Source organism: Salvelinus alpinus, chromosome 5 (genome assembly GCF_045679555.1).
Source record: "Salvelinus alpinus chromosome 5, SLU_Salpinus.1, whole genome shotgun sequence".
Taxonomy (NCBI): domain Eukaryota; kingdom Metazoa; phylum Chordata; class Actinopteri; order Salmoniformes; family Salmonidae; genus Salvelinus; species Salvelinus alpinus.
The window spans coordinates 8,939,743-8,960,526 of NC_092090.1; the positions used below are offsets into that span (position 1 = coordinate 8,939,743).

A 20,784-nucleotide genomic window follows, 5' to 3' on the forward strand; every position below is an offset into this window, starting at 1 on the left:
ACGCAATAGGAGGGAGAGATAAGGTGTGTGTGTGTGTGTGTGTGTGTGTGTGTGTGTGTGTGTGTGTGTGTGTGTGTGTGTGTGTGTGTGTGTGTGTGTGTGTGTGTGTGTGTGTGTGTGTGTGTGTGTGTGTGTGTGTTGTGTGTGTGAGTCAGATGTCCTCTTGAGGCTGGATTAACAGTAAGTATACTTGTTCACCTACATTATCAGGACCTCAATGTTCTAACAATCCACCTCAATGTCCTAACAATTCACCTCAATGTCCTATGTCCTAACAATTCACCCCAATATCCTAACAATTCACCCTAATGTCCTAACAATTCACCTCAATGTCCTAACAATTCACCTCAATGTCCTAACAATTCACCCCAATGTCCTAACAATTCACCCCAATATCCTAACAATTCACCCTAATGTCCTGACAATTCACCCCAATGTCCTAACAATTCACCTTAATGTCCTAACAATTTACCCCAATGTCCTAACACTCACCTCAATGTCCTAACACTCACCTCAATGTCCTAACAATTCACCTCAATGTCCTAACAATTCACCTCAATGTCCTAACAATTCACCTTAATGTCCTAACAATTTACCTCAATGTCCTAACAATTCACCTCAATGTCCTAACAATTCACCCCAATGTCCTAACAATTCACCTCAATGTCCTAACACTTCACCTCAATGTCCTAACAATTCACCTCAATGTCCTAACAATTCACCTCAATGTCCTAACAATTCACCTCAATGTCCTAACAATTCACCCCAATGTCCTAACAATTCACCCCAATGTCCTAACACTTCACCTCAATGTCCTAACAATTTACCTCAATGTCCTAACAATTCACCTCAATGTCCTAACAATTCACCTCAATGTCCTAACACTTCACCTCAATGTCCTAACAATTCACCTCAATGTCCTAACAATTCACCCCAATGTCCTAATAATTCACCTCAATGTCCTGAAAAGGAAGGAAAACAATCACTTTTTTTTCAGGTCCTGAATTTGTTCAAGTGTTATTTTAAGCTTAAGGGTTAGTTTGGGGTTTTGGGGTTAAGGTTAAGGTTAGATTTATGGTTAGGGTTAGATTTATGGTTAGGGTTAGGGTTAGATTTATGGTTAGGGGTTTTTGTGGTTAAGGTTAAGTTTAGGGTTAGATTTTTGGTTAGGGTTTTTGTGGTTACGGTTAAGGTTAGATTTATGGTTAGGGTTTTTGTGGTTAAGGTTAAGGTTAGATTTATGTTTAGGGTTAGGGTTAGATTTATGGTTAGGGTTAGATTTATGGTTAGGGTTAGATTTATGGTTAGGGTTTTGGGATTAAGGTTAAGGTTAGGGTTAGATTTATGGTTAGGGGTTTTTGTGGTTAAGGTTAGCTTAGGCTAAGGGTTAGGGTTAGGAGAAAATATAATTTCTGTTGGTCAAACATTTTTACACTCCAAAAAGTCCAAAAATTTCACAAAAACAAAGCTGTGTGTGTGTGTGCGAGAGAGATTGTGCGTGGCTGCGTGCATGTGTTTGTGCATGTGTGTGAAGTTCGTCTGTTCAAGGCAGAAGTCTGCTGACATAAATTAAATGGAGGCTGGGAACCTCATCTTTCTCTGTCCTGCACTAATCCTCTCTGTGTTTGGAATTCTAAATCCGCAGGCTATAAAAACGTTAGATAAAGGCTTTACAGTATGTGTCCAATTGTAAACAAGCGGTCATGCAGTACACTAAAGGGGAAGAAATAGTTCACACACACACACAAAGAAAGAGAGAGAGAGAGGGGGAGAGATAAAGAGTCATAGCAAGAAAGGGAGAGAGAAAGACACGAGAGGGGGAGAGAGATTTTCGGAGGACAGAACCGTTAGATAATCGCTTTTATTCTCAAATCTGTCAATGGGCTTCCAGTTGCCGCCTGTCCCCAACCACCTGCTGAACCAATGTAGATGATGTGGAATTAATACGGATAGGGGAAAAACACTCCAGATTAGTTCCCGAACGTGAACGCGCCGTACCTACTCTGTAGGGACGGACCTGTGTTGCGGGGAGACGAGCAGTTCCCACTGGGCACAGACGTCAATTCAAAGTATATTCCACGTGAAACAACGTTGATTCAACCAGTGTGTGCCCAGTGTTTTTTTTGGGAACAAGACAAGAGCTCTCGGGGTAGCCTAAACATGGACAGACATCACACCCATTTCGTTTCGTACTTTGTTTTCACTGCCGTTCCGTTTATGAATGGGCCTACCATAGTTCGTAAAGTTGTCTGCGTGCAGCGGAGCGCACGTATGGCCGGTCAATTTGAAGGATGTTGACGCGAAATAATTCGCCCATGATGGAAGTCAATTCACCATAAAGTAAGAGAGGATAAAACGAGTTGTCAGCGACGGTAAGTAACGTTCTCTCTTTGTGAAGTAATTATTTTGCCACGCATATATTCATTACAATGTTTTGTTGTTGTTGCTATGAAGGCCAAATAGATGTTTAAAACACACAAAAAACAAGTGAAATCATTTGTTTTCCCTATAAAGCTATTCACAAATTATTGTTATATATTTACATATAGCCCTATAAATATATCTACAATGGAATTTATTTCTACGTCATCAAATATATCCATATTCATATTATATTTCAGCCTCATATTTTATTCACACGTTTGTCAAATGGCTTACTGGCAGACTCAATATGGCAGATATCTATCACATTGATCACATTTTAGATCTCAAATGTAAATCAGGCTAAAGTCTTTTGGGCGTTTGGAATTGATTTGGAACAAGACATGATAGGCAATGCATCCCAAATGGCAAACTATTCTCTACACAGTGCAAGGTATGGGGCTGATGGTCCAAAGTAATAGTACACTATAAAGGGTTCCATTCGGGCAGGGACCATGGTGTAGTGCAGTAGTCACAATAGATTCATAATGATAGCTTTTCCAACTGGCAGGGATATTCTTGGGACAGGCCTATGCAATAACTGTTAAATTGGATGTCTAAAGACTAATATTTACCAGACAATTGTGAATAAATGTAGAGCCTATCATAGGCCTATATCAGGGTTGGGGACTAATGGATCGGTTACATGTAATCTGATTACAAAAATGGTAACTCTAATCAGTTACATTACCAGCAAAAATATTGTAATCAGATTAAAGACACTTTTGAAAAACTAGATTATTACTTCTTGGATTATGTTTAAATTCAGAAAGGATGTTAGCTAAATAAATTACATCATGACACCTTTCTGTTTTCTCAATGACATTCAATTCAGCATTGAAAAAAGGCGGACATTTAAGTTTGTTCTACCTGAGCGAGTCTGACAACAAGTCATAAACCACTATGATGACACATCAAATGATGACCACCAATCAGAGACCACTATGATGACACATCAAATGATGACCATCAATCAGAGACCACTATGATGACACACCAAATGCGTTTGATGGATCATTTTTGTCTTCTTCTATTGCCTCTTAAGGGGAAAGTAATCCAAAAGTAACTGAAAGCAATCCAATTATGTTACTGAGTTTGGGTAATCCAAAAATTACATTACTGACAACAATTTTGGACAGGTAACTAGTAACTTTTAACAGATTACAGTAAAGTAACCTACCCAACCCTGTCCTATATACATAGGGTTGCACAATTTCAGGAAATGTAACCAAAATTCCCAGGTTTTCCAGAAATCGTAGTTGGAGGATTCCAGATGTCCTGCTCATTCCCTCCTGATTCCAGATGTCCTGCTCATTCCCTCCTGATTCCAGATGTCCTGCTTATTCCCTCCTGATTCCAGATGTCCTGCTTATTCCCTCCTGATTCCAGATGTCCTGCTTATTCCCTCCTGATTCCAGATGTCCTGCTTATTCCCTCCTGATTCCAGATGTCCTGCTCATTCCCTCCTGATTCCAGATGTCCTGCTTATTCCCTCCTGATTCCAGATGTCCTGCTTATTCCCTCCTGATTCCAGATGTCCTGCTTATTCCCTCCTGATTCCAGATGTCCTGCTTATTCCCTCCTGATTCCAGATGTCCTGCTTATTCCCTCCTGATTCCGGGAGTCTTCCAACCGGGGTTTCTGGAAAACTTGGGTCTTTTGTAAAAGTTACCAGTATTTTGCAACATCTTTAAAGTGAACGTTTTTCTAGAGAGCTAGTACACGTCTTCAGGTGTCAAGCTAAGTTATTCATCCAACAGTCTTGGTTCCTGTCTTCCCAGGTCCGTGGCCCAGGTCCGTGGCCCAGGTCCGTGGCCCTCTTCCTGACCACCTGACCACACACACACCGTCCCAATGCCACCATGCCCATCATCAGCAACGCTAACCATGACTTCACCAACTACTCGGTCAGCAGCGACAACAGCAGCCTGGACCGCTTCTTCACAGAGATCCCAGAGACAGAGACAGTCAAGGGAGTGTACTATCAGCACGCCCAGCTGCTCCGCAACGACCCCGACGGGGCCTGGCCCTCTATCGACCACACCCTGCAGGTACTACTACTACTACAGCTACTACTACTACTAGTAGTACTACTGCTACTACTACTACTACTATTCCTACTACTAATACTACCACTACTGCTATTACTGCTTCTACTACTACCACTACTACTACTACTATTCCTACTACTACTACTACTACCACTGCTACTTCTACTACTACTGCTACTACCATTGCTACTACTACTATCACTGCTACTACTACTACTACTACTACTACTACTACCACTGCTACTACTGCTACTATTTCTGCTTCTACTAATTCTACTACTACTACTAATAGTAATAGTAATATAACAAATAACAATAACAATGATATCAATAATATTAACAGTACTAATACTATAATAATATACTAATAATAACACTAATAATACTAATAATATAATAATAGTAATAATACAATTATAATAACAATATTTGAATAATAATAATAGTAATATAATAATACTACTAGTAATAATATAATAATAATAGTAATAATACTATTATAATAATACTAGTAATATAATAATACTACCAGTAATAATATAATATTACTAATAATAATACAATAATAATAATAGTAATATAATAGTAATATTAAAATAATAATAGTAATAATATAATATAATAATAGTAATACAATAATAATAATAATAATACTAATAATATAATACTAATAATAGTAATATAATAATAATAATAATAATACTAATAATATAATAATAATAATAGTAATAATAGTAACAATAATAATAATAGTAATAATAATAATAACAATAGTAATAATAATAATAATATAATACTAATAATAGAAATATAATAAGAATAATAGTAATAATACAATAATAATAATATAATAATATAGTAATAATAATAGTAATAATATAATAATAAGAATATAATAATAACATTATATTATATTACATTTAGAAGATGCCTTTATCCAAAGCAACTCAGTCATTTTTGACATATAGAAACATGAATGTAATAACATGTATTCAATAGTTATGAAGCTCATATTGACTAACTGTCAAGGGAATTAAATAATTCCTCTATGTACTCATTAATTAAAATCAATCTGTCTATTTCTAAGTATTTGTAAGATACTTATTAACATAAAATAGACAGGGTACAGTCTTATTAAAATTAGATAATAGTATTTATTCTCGGAGCACGCTCCCATTTAACCATAAACAACAGTTTATACACAAAATATGACGTCATTGGTTACAGAATAAATCTCCTCCTCTTAACCAAGATAAAACAGGTTCGAAAGTTCATTCCAACTCACCAGCGCACACACGTGACACACAATATCAGTTATTCTCCTGAAGGCTCACTATAATTTATTACCACTTTAGCAGACAACTCAAGATAATGGAAGACCTAAAAAGTTACTCACTGCCTTATCTAAACATCTCAGGGCTAAGTTGGGTCAGTTCAACCATAGTTTAACGACCCTTTTTGCTTACTTTATAACCCACAGCACAAATCTCTCTGACTAAGTTGGAATGGTGTTTATTATGTTTTAATTCCTCCTTGTTCATACTACATAATCCCTTCCTTATGAATTAACATTATTAATCAGAAATAATAATAACACAGTGCAGAGTTCAATTAGTTATAGTTTTACCTAAATGTAGACATTGTTTTAGTCATTATTCATAAAATTCCTAACACTAACTTAATCAATAAAACCGGATATATTTTCTGTACTCTGTTACCCAGGCCTTGATCAACGTGGGAGGTAACCGCTACACGTTCCCCTGGACCACCCTGGAGCAGTTCCCTCTCACCCGGCTTGGGCGGCTGCGTCTCTGCTCCAGCCCCGAGGACATCGCCAGGCTCTGTGACGACTACGATGAGACCCAGAGGGAGTACTTTTTCGACCGGAGCCCCACAGCGTTCCGGGTCGTCGTGAACTTCCTGGCGGCCGGGAAGCTCCGCCTCCTGCGGGAGCTGTGTGCCGTGTCACTGCACGATGAGCTGGACTACTGGGGGGTCGACCCCGCCCACATGGAACGCTGCTGCCGCCGGCGCATGTTGACACGTGTCGAGGAGGTACATTGTTTCTGTAAAGTGTTTGTTTGTTTATTTAACGTTTATTTCATATTTATCTGACTGTTTTTCAAGGGGAACCTGGTCTAGAAGACGGCTCCATTTATTGGGACATTTATGTGAAGTTGCCTTTATAACTAAGGCTTGATTGTGATTTTGATTGTTATTTTGATTGTGATCTTGATTGTGATCTTGATTGTTATTTTGATTGTGATCTTGATTGTGGTCTTGATTGTTATTTTGACTGTTATTTTGATTGTGATCTTGACTGTGATTTTGATTGTTATTTTGATTGTGATTTTGATTGTGATCTTGATTGTGATTTTGATTGTGATCTTGACCGTGATCTTGACTGTGATTTCGATTGTGATCTTAATTGTGATTTTGATTGTGATCTTGACCGTGATCTTGACTGTGATTTTAATTGTGATCTTGACTGTGATCTTGATTGTGATCTTGACTGTGATTTCGATTGTGATCTTGATTGTGATCTTGATTGTGATTTTGATTGAGGTGGCGGAGCGTGAGCGTAAGGAGGAGGAGTGGAGACAGAGGAGGATGAAGCTACAGAGGCTCCCCCTGTTGGCTGAGACGGAGACGGGCTACCGCAGGCTGATGAGCAGGTAGAAACAGCAGGGTTAAACACTAGGTACAGATCTCGGATCAGCTTCCCCTCCTTCAATCCTAACCTTAACCATTACTGGGGAAAATGCTAAACTGGCCCAGGATCAGCATCTTCACCCAGCACCCAAGTACATGTATAACAGTGGTCACATGCTCTGTATAACAGTGGTCACACGCTCTGTATAACAGTGGTCACATGGTCTGTATAACAGTGGTCACATGGTCTGTATAACAGTGGTCACATGGTCTGTATAACAGTGGTCACATGGTCTGTATAACAGTGGTCACACGCTCTGTATAACAGTGGTCACATGGTCTGTATAACAGTGGTCACATGGTCTGTATAACAGTGGTCACATGGTCTGTATAACAGTGGTCACACGCTCTGTATAACAGTGGTCACATGGTCTGTATAACAGTGGTCACATGGTCTGTATAACAGTGGTCACATGGTCTGTATAACAGTGGTCACATGCTCTGTATAACAGTGGTCACATGCTCTGTATAACAGTGGTCACACGGTCTGTATAACAGTGGTCACACGGTCTGTATAACAGTGGTCACATGCTCTGTATAACAGTGGTCACATGGTCTGTATAACAGTGGTCACATGCTCTGTATAACAGTGGTCACATGCTCTGTGTAACAGTGGTCACACGCTCTGTGTAACAGTGGTCACATGGTCTGTATAACAGTGGTCACATGGTCTGTATAACAGTGGTCACACGCTCTGTATAACAGTGGTCACATGGTCTGTATAACAGTGGTCACACGCTCTGTATAACAGTGGTCACGTGCTCAAAGACTGACGAGGGAGACAGAGGGCTTTCTTTCTCTTGTTGTTTGTTACAGGAGACAAACTGAGAAGAGCGTAACACAGTTCCCTATCAGTCAATGCACTGATCTGGCGAGCACGATCCCAAATAGCTGTGTCCTTCCTTCAGAGAACAGTAGTTATACTCATAACTTTACGTTATGTCTTCATGAATTTGTAAGACAACAGGATCTGTAAACAAAATCTCCAACAAAAAAGGGTAAAAACATATGATTTTTTTCCTAACTCTCGTCCACAGGTTGAGAGAGGTGGTGGAGAACCCCCAGTCTGGCTTGGCAGGGCAGATGTTTGCCTGCTTCTCTGTGATCATGGTAGCTGTGACAGTCATCAGCCTCTGTATCAGCACCATGCCTGATCTACGCCAAGAGGAGAGCAAGGTAAGTGGAACATAACCACTGAGCTAAAGCCCAGGGGTTAGCTTGGGGGAGCTAATACAAGTCTTCCGGGGTGCAAGGAACCTACTAAAAATATGCAATGTCCTTCTTTCAACCGTTTAGATTGTGAAGATAGCTCCCCATCAATAGTTAAACCAAGCTTTGTTGGGGAAAACAAAGGGTACATTTCTCGGCAACTGTAGTTTGTTTCAGTATCCATGTATTTTCCCCATATCTAAATGCTATTTGTCTGTCTGTCTGTCTGTCTGTCTGTCTGTCTGTCTGTCTGTCTGTCTGTCTGTCTGTCTGTCTGTCTGTCTGTCTGTCTGTCTGTCTGTCTGTCTGTCTGTCTGTCTGTCTGTCTCTTTCTCTCTCTCTCTCTGTCTGTCTGTCTGTCTGTCTGTCTGTCTGTCTGTCTGTCTGTCTGTCTGTCTGTCTGTCTGTCTGTCTGTCTGTCTGTCTGTCTGTCTGTCTGTCTCTTTCTCTCTCTCTTTCTTTCTGTCTGTCTGTCTGTCTGTCTGTCTGTCTGTCTGTCTGTCTGTCTGTCTGTCTGTCTGTCTGTCTGTCTGTCTGTCTGTCTGTCTGTCTGTCTGTCTGTCTGTCTGTCTGTCTGTCTGTCTGTCTGTCTGTCTCTTTCTCTCTTTCTCTCTTTCTCTCTTTCTCTCTTTCTCTCTTTCTCTCTTTTCGTCTCCAGGGCGAGTGTTCCCAGAAGTGTCGTAACATGTTTGTTGTGGAGACAGTCTGCGTAGCTTGGTTCTCCTTGGAGTTCCTGCTGCGGTTCCTCCATGCTCGATCCAAACTAGAATTTGCCCGCGGGCCCCTGAACATCATTGATGCCGTGGCCATCCTACCCTACTACGTCTCTCTGGTGGTGGTCGAAAACAACACGACTCTGGAGGATGGCAGTGCAGGGGCAGGTGGAACAAACATATTCATTATCATATTTTTTGGGGGTGAACAATTTTTTTGTATGAATTCACTTCATTAATTACACTCAATGAGAATTATAGTAGGATAATCTGGACAGCAGTGTTAGAATGGGGTTAGCTATAGCTAGCGAGGCTAGTTTAGCACATCAGTGTTATAATGATGTTAGCTATAGCTAGCTAGGTTAGTGTAGCACAACAGTGTTATAATGGGGTTAGCTATAGCTAGCTAGGTTAGTGTAGCACAACAGTGTTATAATGGTGTTAGCTATAGCTAGCTAGGTTAGTGTGGCACAACAGTGTTATAATGGGGTTAGCTATAGCTAGCTAGGTTAGTGTAGCACAACAGTGTTATAATGGTGTTAGCTATAGCTAGCTAGGCTAGTGTGGCACAACAGTGTTATAATGGGGTTAGCTATAGCTAGGTTAGTGTAGCACAACAGTGTTATAATGGTGTTAGCTATAGCTAGCTAGGTTAGTGTGGCACAGCAGTGTTATAATGGGGTTAGCTATAGCTAGCTAGGTTAGTGTGGCACAACAGTGTTATAATGGTGTTAGCTATAGCTAGCTAGGTTAGTGTGGCACAACAGTGTTATAATGGTGTTAGCTATAGCTAGCTAGGCTAGTGTGGCACAACAGTGTTATAATGGGGTTAGCTATAGCTAGGTTAGTGTAGCACAACAGTGTTATAATGGTGTTAGCTATAGCTAGGCTAGTGTAGCACAGCGGTGTTATAATGGGGTAGCTATAGCTAGCTAGGTTAGTGTGGCACAACAGTGTTATAATGGGGTTAGCTATAGCTAGGTTAGTGTGGCACAACAGTGTTATAATGGGGTTAGCTATAGCTAGGTTAGTGTAGCACAACAGTGGTATAATGGTGTTAGCTATAGCTAGGCTAGTGTAGCACAGCAGTGTTATAATGGGGTAGCTATAGCTAGCTAGGTTAGTGTGGCACAACAGTGTTATAATGGTGTTAGCTATAGCTAGCTAGGTTAGTGTGGCACAACAGTGTTATAATGGGGTAGCTATATCTAGCTAGGCTAGTGTGGCACAACAGTGTTATAATGGTGTTAGCTATAGCTAGGTTAGAGTGGCACAACAGTGTTATAATGGTGTTAGCTATAGCTAGCTAGGTTAGTGTGGCACAGCAGTGTTATAATGGGGTTAGCTATAGCTAGCTAGGTTAGTGTGGCACAACAGTGTTATTTTTTATTTATTTTTTATTTCACCTTTATTTAACCAGGTAGGCTAGTTGAGAACAAGTTCTCATTTGCAACTGTGACCTGGCCAAGATAAAGCATAACAATTCGACACATACAACACAATTGTTACACATGGAGTAAACAAAACATACAGTCAATAACACAGTAGAAGTCTATATACAATGTGAGCAAATGAGGTGAGATAAGGGAGGTAAAGGCAAAGAAAAGGCCATGGTGGCGAAGTAAATACAATATTTAGATCCTGTAGGAAGGGATCTGTCCAGGAGAAGGTGATCAGTAGAGTCAGGTGTGTTAGATCCTGTAGGAGGGGATCTGTCCAGGAGAAGGTGATCAGTAGAGTCAGGTGTGTTAGATCCTGTAGGAGGGGATCTGTCCAGGAGAAGGTGATCAGTAGAGTCAGGTGTGTTAGATCCTGTAGGAAGGGATCTGTCCAGGAGAAGGTGATCAGTAGAGTCAGGTGTGTTCAGATCCTGTAGGAAGGGATCTGTCCAGGAGAAGGTGATCACTAGAATCAGGTGTGTTAGATCCTGTAGGAAGGGATCTGTCCAGGAGAAGGTGATCACTAGAGTCAGGTGTGTTAGATCCTGTAGGAAGGGATCTGTCCAGGAGAAGGTGATCACTAGAGTCAGGTGTGTTAGATCCTGTAGGAAGGGATCTGTCCAGGAGAAGGTGATCACTAGAGTCAGGTGTGTTAGATCCTGTAGGAAGGGATCTGTCCAGGAGAAGGTGATCAGTAGAATCAGGTGTGTTAGATCCTGTAGGAAGGGATCTGTCCAGGAGAAGGTGATCACTAGAGTCAGGTGTGTTAGATCCTGTAGGAGGGGATCTGTCCAGGAGATGGTGATCACTAGAGTCAGGTGTGTTAGATCCTGTAGGAAGGGATCTGTCCAGGAGAAGGTGATCAGTAGAATCAGGTGTGTTAGATCCTGTAGGAGGGGATCTGTCCAGGAGAAGGTGATCAGTAGAGTCAGGTGTGTCAGATCCTGTAGAAAGGGATCTGTCCAGGAGAATGGTTGGCAAGCCCTGAAATAGAAACTACTGTATATTGCATTAACTATTCAACCTGTTCCTGGATATCAACAACCTACCATATTAAGCAACATTGTGTACTTTCACCTCTGTTCCCCAGGTAGGGGGTACCTGGACAAGCTGGGTCTGGTCCTGCGTCTGATGCGTGCATTACGTATTCTGTACGTGATGCGGCTGGCGCGCCACTCCCTGGGCCTCCAGACCCTGGGCCTGACCATGCAGCGCAGCACCCAAGAGTTCAGCCTCCTCCTGCTCTTCATCACCGTCGGCATGGCCCTCTTCTCTCCCATGGTGCACCTGGCCGAGAGCGAGCTGGCGCCCAACGCCGCCACCGCGCCCCAGCACAGCTTCAGCAGCATCCCAGCTTCCTATTGGTGGGCCATCATCTCCATGACGACCGTGGGCTACGGAGACATGGTGCCGAGGAGCATCCCGGGTCAGGTGGTAGCGCTGAGCAGCATCCTGAGTGGAATTCTCATCATGGCGTTTCCTGCTACTTCCATCTTCCACATGTTCTCCAGGAGCTACCAGGAGCTGAAGCTGGAGCACGAGAGGCTGTGGAAGGAGGAGACGGGGGCTGCTCTGGCCGCTGACAACCTGGAGAACAGGAGGGAAAGGGAGGCGGAGAGGGAGGCGGAAGTAGAGATGAAGGCGGAAGCTGTCGCGGAAACGGACAGCTACTGGCCCAGACGTCGAGACTTTGTGGAGTCTCTGTGCCAGTCCCTTGGAGGAGGGAACGGAGGGATGACAGAGGGGCAGCAGGCTACGCTCCCGGCTTGTGGGGAACAGAGGGATGACAGAGGGGCAGCAGCCTACGCTCCCGGCTGGGGGGAACAGAGAGATGACAGAGGGGCAGCAGCCTACGCTCCCGGCTGGGGGGAACAGAGGGATGACAGAGGGGCAGCAGGCTACGCTCCCGGCTGCAGCATTCTGATCTGAAGAAGGATACCAGACCTGATGCTTACTCGACACTGTAAAAAGTGGGATGACACTGTTGTTCGTCTGAATTGCTTTTTCTGATTGGTATAATAGAAAATTAGTCTTTGGTTCGTTCAACTTGTTCTATGCTCTTTGTCTGAAATCAAGTAACACATTTGAGAGATCAGTTTTCTTATTTTGTCAATCTTGTCTCATCGCTGTAACTCCCCAACGGGCTCGGGAGAGGCGAAGGTGGAGTCATGCTTCCACCGAAACATGACCCGCCAAACCACGATTCTTAACACCCGCCCGTTTAACCCAGAATGCAGCCGCACCAATGTGTTAGAGGAAACACCGTTCAACTGACGTCCAGGGTCAGCCTGCAGGCACCCGGCCCACCACAAGGAGTCGCAAGAGCGCTATGAGCCAAGTAAAGCCCCACCGGCCAAACTCTCCCCTAACCCGGACGACGCTGGGCCAATTGTGCGCTGTCCTATGGGACTCCTGTCCACGGCCGGTTGCGGCACAGCCCGGTCAGCCTCAGACCACTGCTCCACCTGGCCCGTGATTTTTTAAATTGAATGAAATCGATATTCGCATTGCATAATGGTGGGTGCAATGTAGTGGTGGCAGCCTATCAGAAAAGGTGTAGCCATGGCCTAATGGGGGGGGGCGTGGTTTTCAGTTTGTTAATTTTGGCCACCCGTGAGAGTGAATTTCATTCTAGGTAATGTGTTCTGTTTTTAAACGTTTATATGTTCACTGCTGTCACTGAAGCTGAAATGATATCTGCGTAAGTACTGTGACACTAAACAGCCTGGAAGAGGTCCCGTTGACGAGATGGACACTATTTGGTTACGATATTGTAACCAGTAAATGTGAAAGTCTTATATAAAGAGAGTGTTTGGAGTCATTATTTCATGTTATGGAACCAACTAAATATGTCGAGTAGCCCTTTACACTCGTACCTGTATATGGATTCAAAATGGCAGATTTGGAAACTGATAAGCACCTAAATTGGAATGCAGTGGCTGTACAGTAACATGTAACACATGACGTCAGAGCTCAGTGGCTGTACAGTAACATGCTACACATGACGTCAGAGCTCAGTGGCTGTACAGTAACATGCTACACATGACGTCAGAGCTCAGTGGCTGTACAGTAACATGCTACACATGACGTCAGAGCTCAGTGGCTGTACAGTAACACGCTACACATGACGTCAGAGCTCAGTGGCTGTACAGTAACATGCTATACATGACGTCAGAGCTCAGTGGCTGTACAGTAACATGCTACACATGACGTCAGAGCTCAGTGGCTGTACAGTAACACGCTATACATGACGTCAGAGCTCAGTGGCTGTACAGTAACATGCTACACATGATGTCAGAGCTCAGTGGCTGTACAGTAACATGCTACACATGATGTCAGAGCTCAGTGGCTGTACAATAACATGCTACACATGACGTCAGAGCTCAGTGGCTGTACAGTAACATGCTACACATGACGTCAGAGCTCAGTGGCTGTACAGTAACATGCTACACATGACGTCAGAGCTCAGTGGCTGTACAGTAACATGCTACACATGACGTCAGAGCTCAGTGGCTGTACAGTAACATGCTACACATGACGTCAGAGCTCAGTGGCTGTACAGTAACACGCTATACATGACGTCAGAGCTCAGTGGCTGTACAGTAACATGCTACACATGATGTCAGAGCTCAGTGGCTGTACAGTAACATGCTACACATGACGTCAGAGCTCAGCGACTGTACAGTAACATGCTATACATGACGTCAGAGCTCAGTAGCTGTACAGTAACATGCTACACATGACGTCAGAGCTCAGTGGCTGTACAGTAACATGCTATACATGACGTCAGAGCTCAGTGGCTGTACAGTAACATGCTACACATGACGTCAGAGCTCAGTGGCTGTACAGTAACATGCTATACATGACGTCAAAGCTCAGTAGCTGTACAGTAACATGCTACACATGACGTCAGAGCTCAGTGGCTGTACAGTAACATGCTACACATGATGTCAGAGCTCAGTGGCTGTACAATAACATGCTACACATGACGTCAGAGCTCAGTGGCTGTACAGTAACATGCTACACATGACGTCAGAGCTCAGTGGCTGTACAGTAACATGCTACACATGACGTCAGAGCTCAGTGGCTGTACAGTAACATGCTACACATGACGTCAGAGCTGAGTGGCTGTACAGTAACATGCTACACATGACGTCAGAGCTCAGTGGCTGTACAGTAACATGCTACACATGACGTCAGAGCTCAGCGACTGTACAGTAACATGCTATACATGACGTCAGAGCTCAGTAGCTGTACAGTAACATGCTACACATGACGTCAGAGCTCAGTGGCTGTACAGTAACATGCTATACATGACGTCAGAGCTCAGTGGCTGTACAGTAACATGCTACACATGACGTCAGAGCTCAATGGCTGTACAGTAACATGCTATACATGACGTCAGAGCTCAGTGGCTGTACAGTAACATGCTACACATGACGTCAGAGCGCAGGGTCTCTGCTGAACAGATCTGTTTTTGACTGACAGCTGTTCTGAAATTGAGCACCAGAAGTGGCCCCCATCCCTCCTACTAATTGGGAAACTTTTCCCATTTTTTTGTTTTGTCTGAGTGAGGGAAATGCTGTAAATTACGAGGACTCTATATATTTTTTAAGATTAGCCATTGAGGATTAGAATAAATACTGCTTTGCCCGTCATTCAAGTAAACCAAACACCCGTGACTCAAAATGTGTACTTCACATTTCCATATCATAGAACTCATGTCATATACAGCTGTCAACGTTTATGATCACTATGTTTGATGTACAGTTACCAGATGACATGGGGTTATACCCTGGGTTGTCCTGAACACAATGAGCCTGTTTGATGTACAGTTACCAGATGACATAGGGTTATACCCTGGGTTGTCCTGAACACAATGAGCCTGTTTGATGTACAGTTACCAGATGACATGGGGTTATACCCTGGGTTGTCCTGAACACAATGAGCCTGTTTGATGTACAGTTACCAGATGACATGGGGTTATACCCTGGGTTGTCCTGAACACAATGAGCCTGTTTGATGTACAGTTACCAGATGACATGGGGTTATACCCTGGGTTGTCCTGAACACAATGAGCCTGTTTGATGTATTGTGAAGATTTGCTGCAGACCACGCATCTGAATGCACATCTGAATCCATTCTATGCCACCAAAATTACCATCTGCTTCTCTGAATTGCCTACTGAAAGACTTTTTAAAAATATGTATTTTTATTGAACTAGGCAAAGTCAGTTAAGAAAAAAATATCTTATTTTCAATGACGGCCTAGGAACAGGGTATAACTGCCTTGTTCAGGGTTAGAACAACAGATTTTTACCTTGTCAGCTTGGGGATTCGATCCAGCAACCTTTCGGTTACTGGCCAAATGCTCTAACCACTAGGCTACCTACCGCTCCACTGAAAGCCTAACACTGTAACATCGTATTTTATAATTTAGCTAGTCATGTTGGCAATAGAACAAGCTTTGAAATTATGCCCACCTGACCCAGATTCCAAATATAATGAACCGTTTTGTGATTGCGTAAACAACAACAGTAATTGTATAAAGGCAATGATGCAGGGCTGAGTTCCAAAGAAAACAACTACAAGTCTGCTTGCTCTACTTCCTCAACGGCACAGCTAGGAGACCTCAAAAAGCACTTTACAGATGAAAACTCTTCTTTGACTCATAAAAGTCTATTGATATTACTTAGGAACTGTGTACACTTTGAAGAGGTGTGTGGCCACTTGGAGACACTAAGTTAGACCTCTCACTCAAACCCTTGTCATTTTTTTTGTCTTATGTTGCACCTACCCACATTTTTACAAGAATATTCTTATCGTCATGTTACTGAATGTATCCAGAGTATTCTCAGATTTCGTTGTCAACACATGCTGCGAAAAGTACAGTAAATGTAAAATGCACATAAAATCAAGTGTAATATTTGGATTCAGTCTTGTGTCAGATGAACTGTTGTGTCCCCCACCTTTTAGTCTAATCATTTCCCCATAATCTCCACTGTTCCCTTTTAGTTTCTACTGTGAGTTTCCCTATTTCTTCTGTGAGAACCATTTCAATTTAGCGCTATCCATATAGGAAAATTCCCACGAGTGTAAAGGGGTTTTAAAAGGAAATGTATTTACTTGAATGCAACCCAGTTAAACATAGAGAAAAATCTACTTGGTACAACATGAAAAAATGGGTTGTATATGGGTTGTATATGGGTTGTATATGGGTTGTATATGGGTTGTATGGGTTGTATATTGGTTGTATGGGTTGTATATACGTATATATATATATATATATATATCACTGTATTTTTGATCTCCTTGATGCAATTTTCACAAGTATGTGGTACATTTTCACAACTCTTGACATGTTGACCACACCGCTCACGTCACAAAATAAATTTACACATACATGTTACTCAATCATTGCACCCACACTGCTCGCGCGCGCCAATGAGCCTCTGCGTAGCCAGGCGCTAAAATTGAACTTGGTTCTATTTGTGACGCTTAATTAATGCGCTCCAAGTCCGGCCTCTCCCATCTCCTCATTGGTTTTAAGGAGCATATACCCACGTGGGTGATCGAAAGGTGAACTGACGTCCACACTCCAGTCCTGTTGGTGGTGGTAATGCACCTTAGAGTTGGTTGCCAACCGCCATATAAAATCCAAAGAAGAAGAAGAAGCCTGAAGGAGGAGAGATCACTAGAAACAAACTCTGTTTACCCTTTTATGTGTGGATTCATTGTCAGAGTAGAGGACCTTGTTCATTTCAGGTAAAATAACAACCCAATGTTTATATCCCAGGATAAATTAGCTAGCAACAGCAAGCTAGCTAGCTAAATTGGCATAAATGTTTAATACTTTTCGACCTCTCTCCAAATTAATATAATTGGTTCAGAGCTCGTTTTGACATTTCAACGTGCAAGTCCTGATCTCGTCTGGTGTGGGGGGACAAAATCAACGCTCTGGTCAGCATGTTAGTACAAAACTCAAAACAGATCATCAAAAAGACAAATCATACAGTCACTTTTTTTTTCACTGAACTTAATCAGTGTTTTCTAGAAATGCATGTTTCATATTGCAATACATGCTCGTATAAAGTAATTGTCTTTCGCAATGCAATGCTCACATTACTGTTGATATGGTTCCCTCCTCTTTTGTTAAAAGACATTTTACTATGACTTAATCCGACTGCTCTTAATTGATGATCACAAATGTTTGGTAAACCTATAGATTTGACCGTTTTGTCTACAACAGATCATGAGAACTACATAATGAAAATGTATGTCTGTAAAGTATAAACTTAAAAAGTACGATATTTACTTCAATGTACTACTATGACGATGATTATTATGATTTTACTTCACAGTAAATAAATACAAAAATCGGATATGCTGTATGTAACAAATAAAATCTAAGTTTATTGGTCACGTACACAGATTAGCAGATGTTACAGCAGGTGCAGCGAAATGCTTGTGTTTCTAGCTCCTACACTGCAGTAATACAATATCCATACAATACCAATACGCAAATATTCCAGAAAGTCCAAAACAAGAAAAAAATGCATCCCCTATGCAGTAAATGTGTACACAAAATGGGGTTCACACTGCTTTTCTGAAATTGCATTGGCCAATACAGTACTGTAATACTGTAATATATGCCATTTACATCACAGACAGGCCACACATTCTGGTATGTGACCCCAGTGGGAATTGAACCCACAGACTAGCTAAATACCGAGCTAACAAAAAACAACATCCCACAAAACTAAAGTGGCAAAACAGGCTACCTAAGTATGATTCCCAATCAGAGACAACGATAGACAGCTGTCCCTGATTGAGAACCATACCCGACCAAAACATAGAAACAAAGAACATAGAGTTTCCCACCCGAGTCACACCCTGACCAACCAAACATAGAGAATAAAAAGATCTCTACGGTCAGGGCGTGACAAGAAGGTCCTTAAAATTGTTAACGACTCCAGCCACCCAAGTCATAGACTGTTCTCTCTGCTACCGCATGACAAGCGGTACCGATGCACCAAGTCCGGAAGCGATCCTGAACAACTTCTAGACCCAAGCCATAAGACTGATAAACATTTTGTTCGGGTAGCTATTGTTTAACTATTAATCTATCTGCGTTGACCCTTTTTGCACTAACTCTTTTGACTGATCAAATACGCTGCTGTTACTGTTTATTATCTATCCTGTTGCCTAGTCACTTTACCACTACCTATATGCACACTACCCGTTCAAAAGTCTGGGGTCACTTAGAAATGTCTTTGAAAGAAAAAAACATTTTTTTGTTCATTAAAATAACATCAAATTGATCAGAAATACAGTGTAGACATTGTTAATGTTGGAAATGACTATTGTAGCTGGAAATGGCAGATTTTTTTATGGAATATCTACATAGGCGTACAGAAGCCCATTATCAGCAACCATCACTCCTGTGTTCCAATGGCACGTTGTGTTAGCTAATCCAAGTTTATCATTTAAAAAGGCTAGTTGATCATTAGAAAACCCTTTTTGCAATTATGTTAGAACAGCTGAAAACTGTTGTTCTGATTAAAGAAGCAATAAAACTGGTCTTCTTTAGACTCGTTGAGTATCTGGAGCATCAGCATTTGTGGGTTCGATTACAGGCTCAAAATGGCCTGAAACAAAGACCTTTCTTCTGAAACTCGTCAGTCTATTCTTGTTCTGAGAAATGAAGGCTATTCCATGCGAGAAATTGCCAAGAAACTGAGGATCTCGTACAACGCTGTGTACTACTCCCTTCACAGAACAGCGCAAACTGTCTCTAACCAGAATAGAAAGAGGAGTGGGAGGCCCCGGTGCACAACTGAGCAAGAGGACAAATACATTAGAGTGTCTAGTTTGAGAAGCAGACGCCTCACAAGTCCTCACCCGGCACATCCAATAAATAATACCCGCAAAACACCAGTCTCAACGTCAACAGTGAAGAGGCGACTCTGGGATGCTGGCCTTCTAGGCAGAGTTGCAAAGAAATCTTGCAAAGAAATCTCAGACTGGCCAATAAAAAGAAAAGATTAAGATGGGCAAAAGAAAACAGACACTGGACAGAGGAACTCTGCCTAGAAAGCCAGCATCCCGGAGTCACCTCTTCACTGCTGATGTTGAGACTGGACAGAGGAACTCTGCCTAGAAGGCCAGCATCCCGGAGTCGCCTCTTCACTGTTGATGTTGAGACTGGACAGAGGAACTCTGCCTAGAAGGCCAGCATCCCGGAGTCGCCTCTTCACTGTTGATGTTGAGACTGGACAGAGGAACTCTGCCTAGAAGGCCAGCATCCCGGAGTCACCTCTTCACTGTTGATGTTGAGACTGGACAGAGGAACTCTGCCTAGAAGGCCAGCATCCCGGAGTCGCCTCTTCACTGTTGATGTTGAGACTGGACAGAGGAACTCTGCCTAGAAGGCCAGCATCCCGGAGTCACCTCTTCACTGTTGATGTTGAGACTGGACAGAGGAACTCTGCCTAGAAGGCCAGCATCCCAGAGTCACCTCTTCACTGTTGATGTTGAGACTGGACAGAGGAACTCTGCCTAGAAGGCCAGCATCCCAGAGTCACCTCTTCACTGTTGATGTTGAGACTGGACAGAGGAACTCTGCCTAGAAGGCCAGCATCCCGGAGTCACCCCTTCACTGTTGATGTTGAGACTGGACAGAGGAACTCTGCCTAGAAGGCCAACATCCCGGAGTCACCTCTTCACTGTTGATGTTGAGACTGGACAGAGGAACTCTGCCTAGAAGGCCAGCATCCTGGAGTCACCTCTTCACTGTTGATGTTGAGACTGGACAGAGGAACTCTGCCTAGAAGGCCAGCATCCTGGAGTCACCTCTTCACTGTTTCTTTAAACACTCAACTTGAAGTATTTCACTGTTAGTCTTCCCCTGTTGTTTATTAAGCATGTGACAAATAATATTTGACTTGAACTCTGGTGTTTCTAGTGCCATGTCCTTACTAACTGAGCCACGTACAGGACCAGTACAATACTGTAAAATACAAAACACAATTACAATACAGAAGGAAGATGTATGATTGTGTCATGAAATGTGGTTAAAAGTCATGGAGAAGTCTTGGAAAATGTGTATGAACCCTGTTACGGATACAGGTATCCTGTGTGTGTATTTCTTTTCTCTCCTTCTCCCCTCACAGGTGGCAATCATCATTCCCCAATCAGTCATCAATCAGAAGACACACCTCCTCCGTCCATTACCCAATCA

The 20,784-nt window shown here is 42.4% G+C and overlaps 1 protein-coding gene across 1 annotated transcript; it reads left to right on the forward strand.

Annotated features, from left to right (window-relative positions):
* Window positions 1-1,811: 1,811 nt before the first annotated feature.
* LOC139575477 (voltage-gated potassium channel regulatory subunit KCNG4-like) lies at window positions 1,812-14,603 on the forward strand. The gene is made up of 7 exons (XM_071400477.1): window positions 1,812-2,372; window positions 4,203-4,472; window positions 6,195-6,527; window positions 7,038-7,147; window positions 8,222-8,360; window positions 9,052-9,274; window positions 11,636-14,603. Exons 2-7 carry the CDS (start codon window positions 4,284-4,286, stop codon window positions 12,472-12,474), a joined length of 1,833 nt encoding a protein of 610 aa, XP_071256578.1. The 5' UTR covers window positions 1,812-2,372; window positions 4,203-4,283; the 3' UTR covers window positions 12,475-14,603.
* The last annotated feature ends 6,181 nt before the right edge of the window (window positions 14,604-20,784 follow it).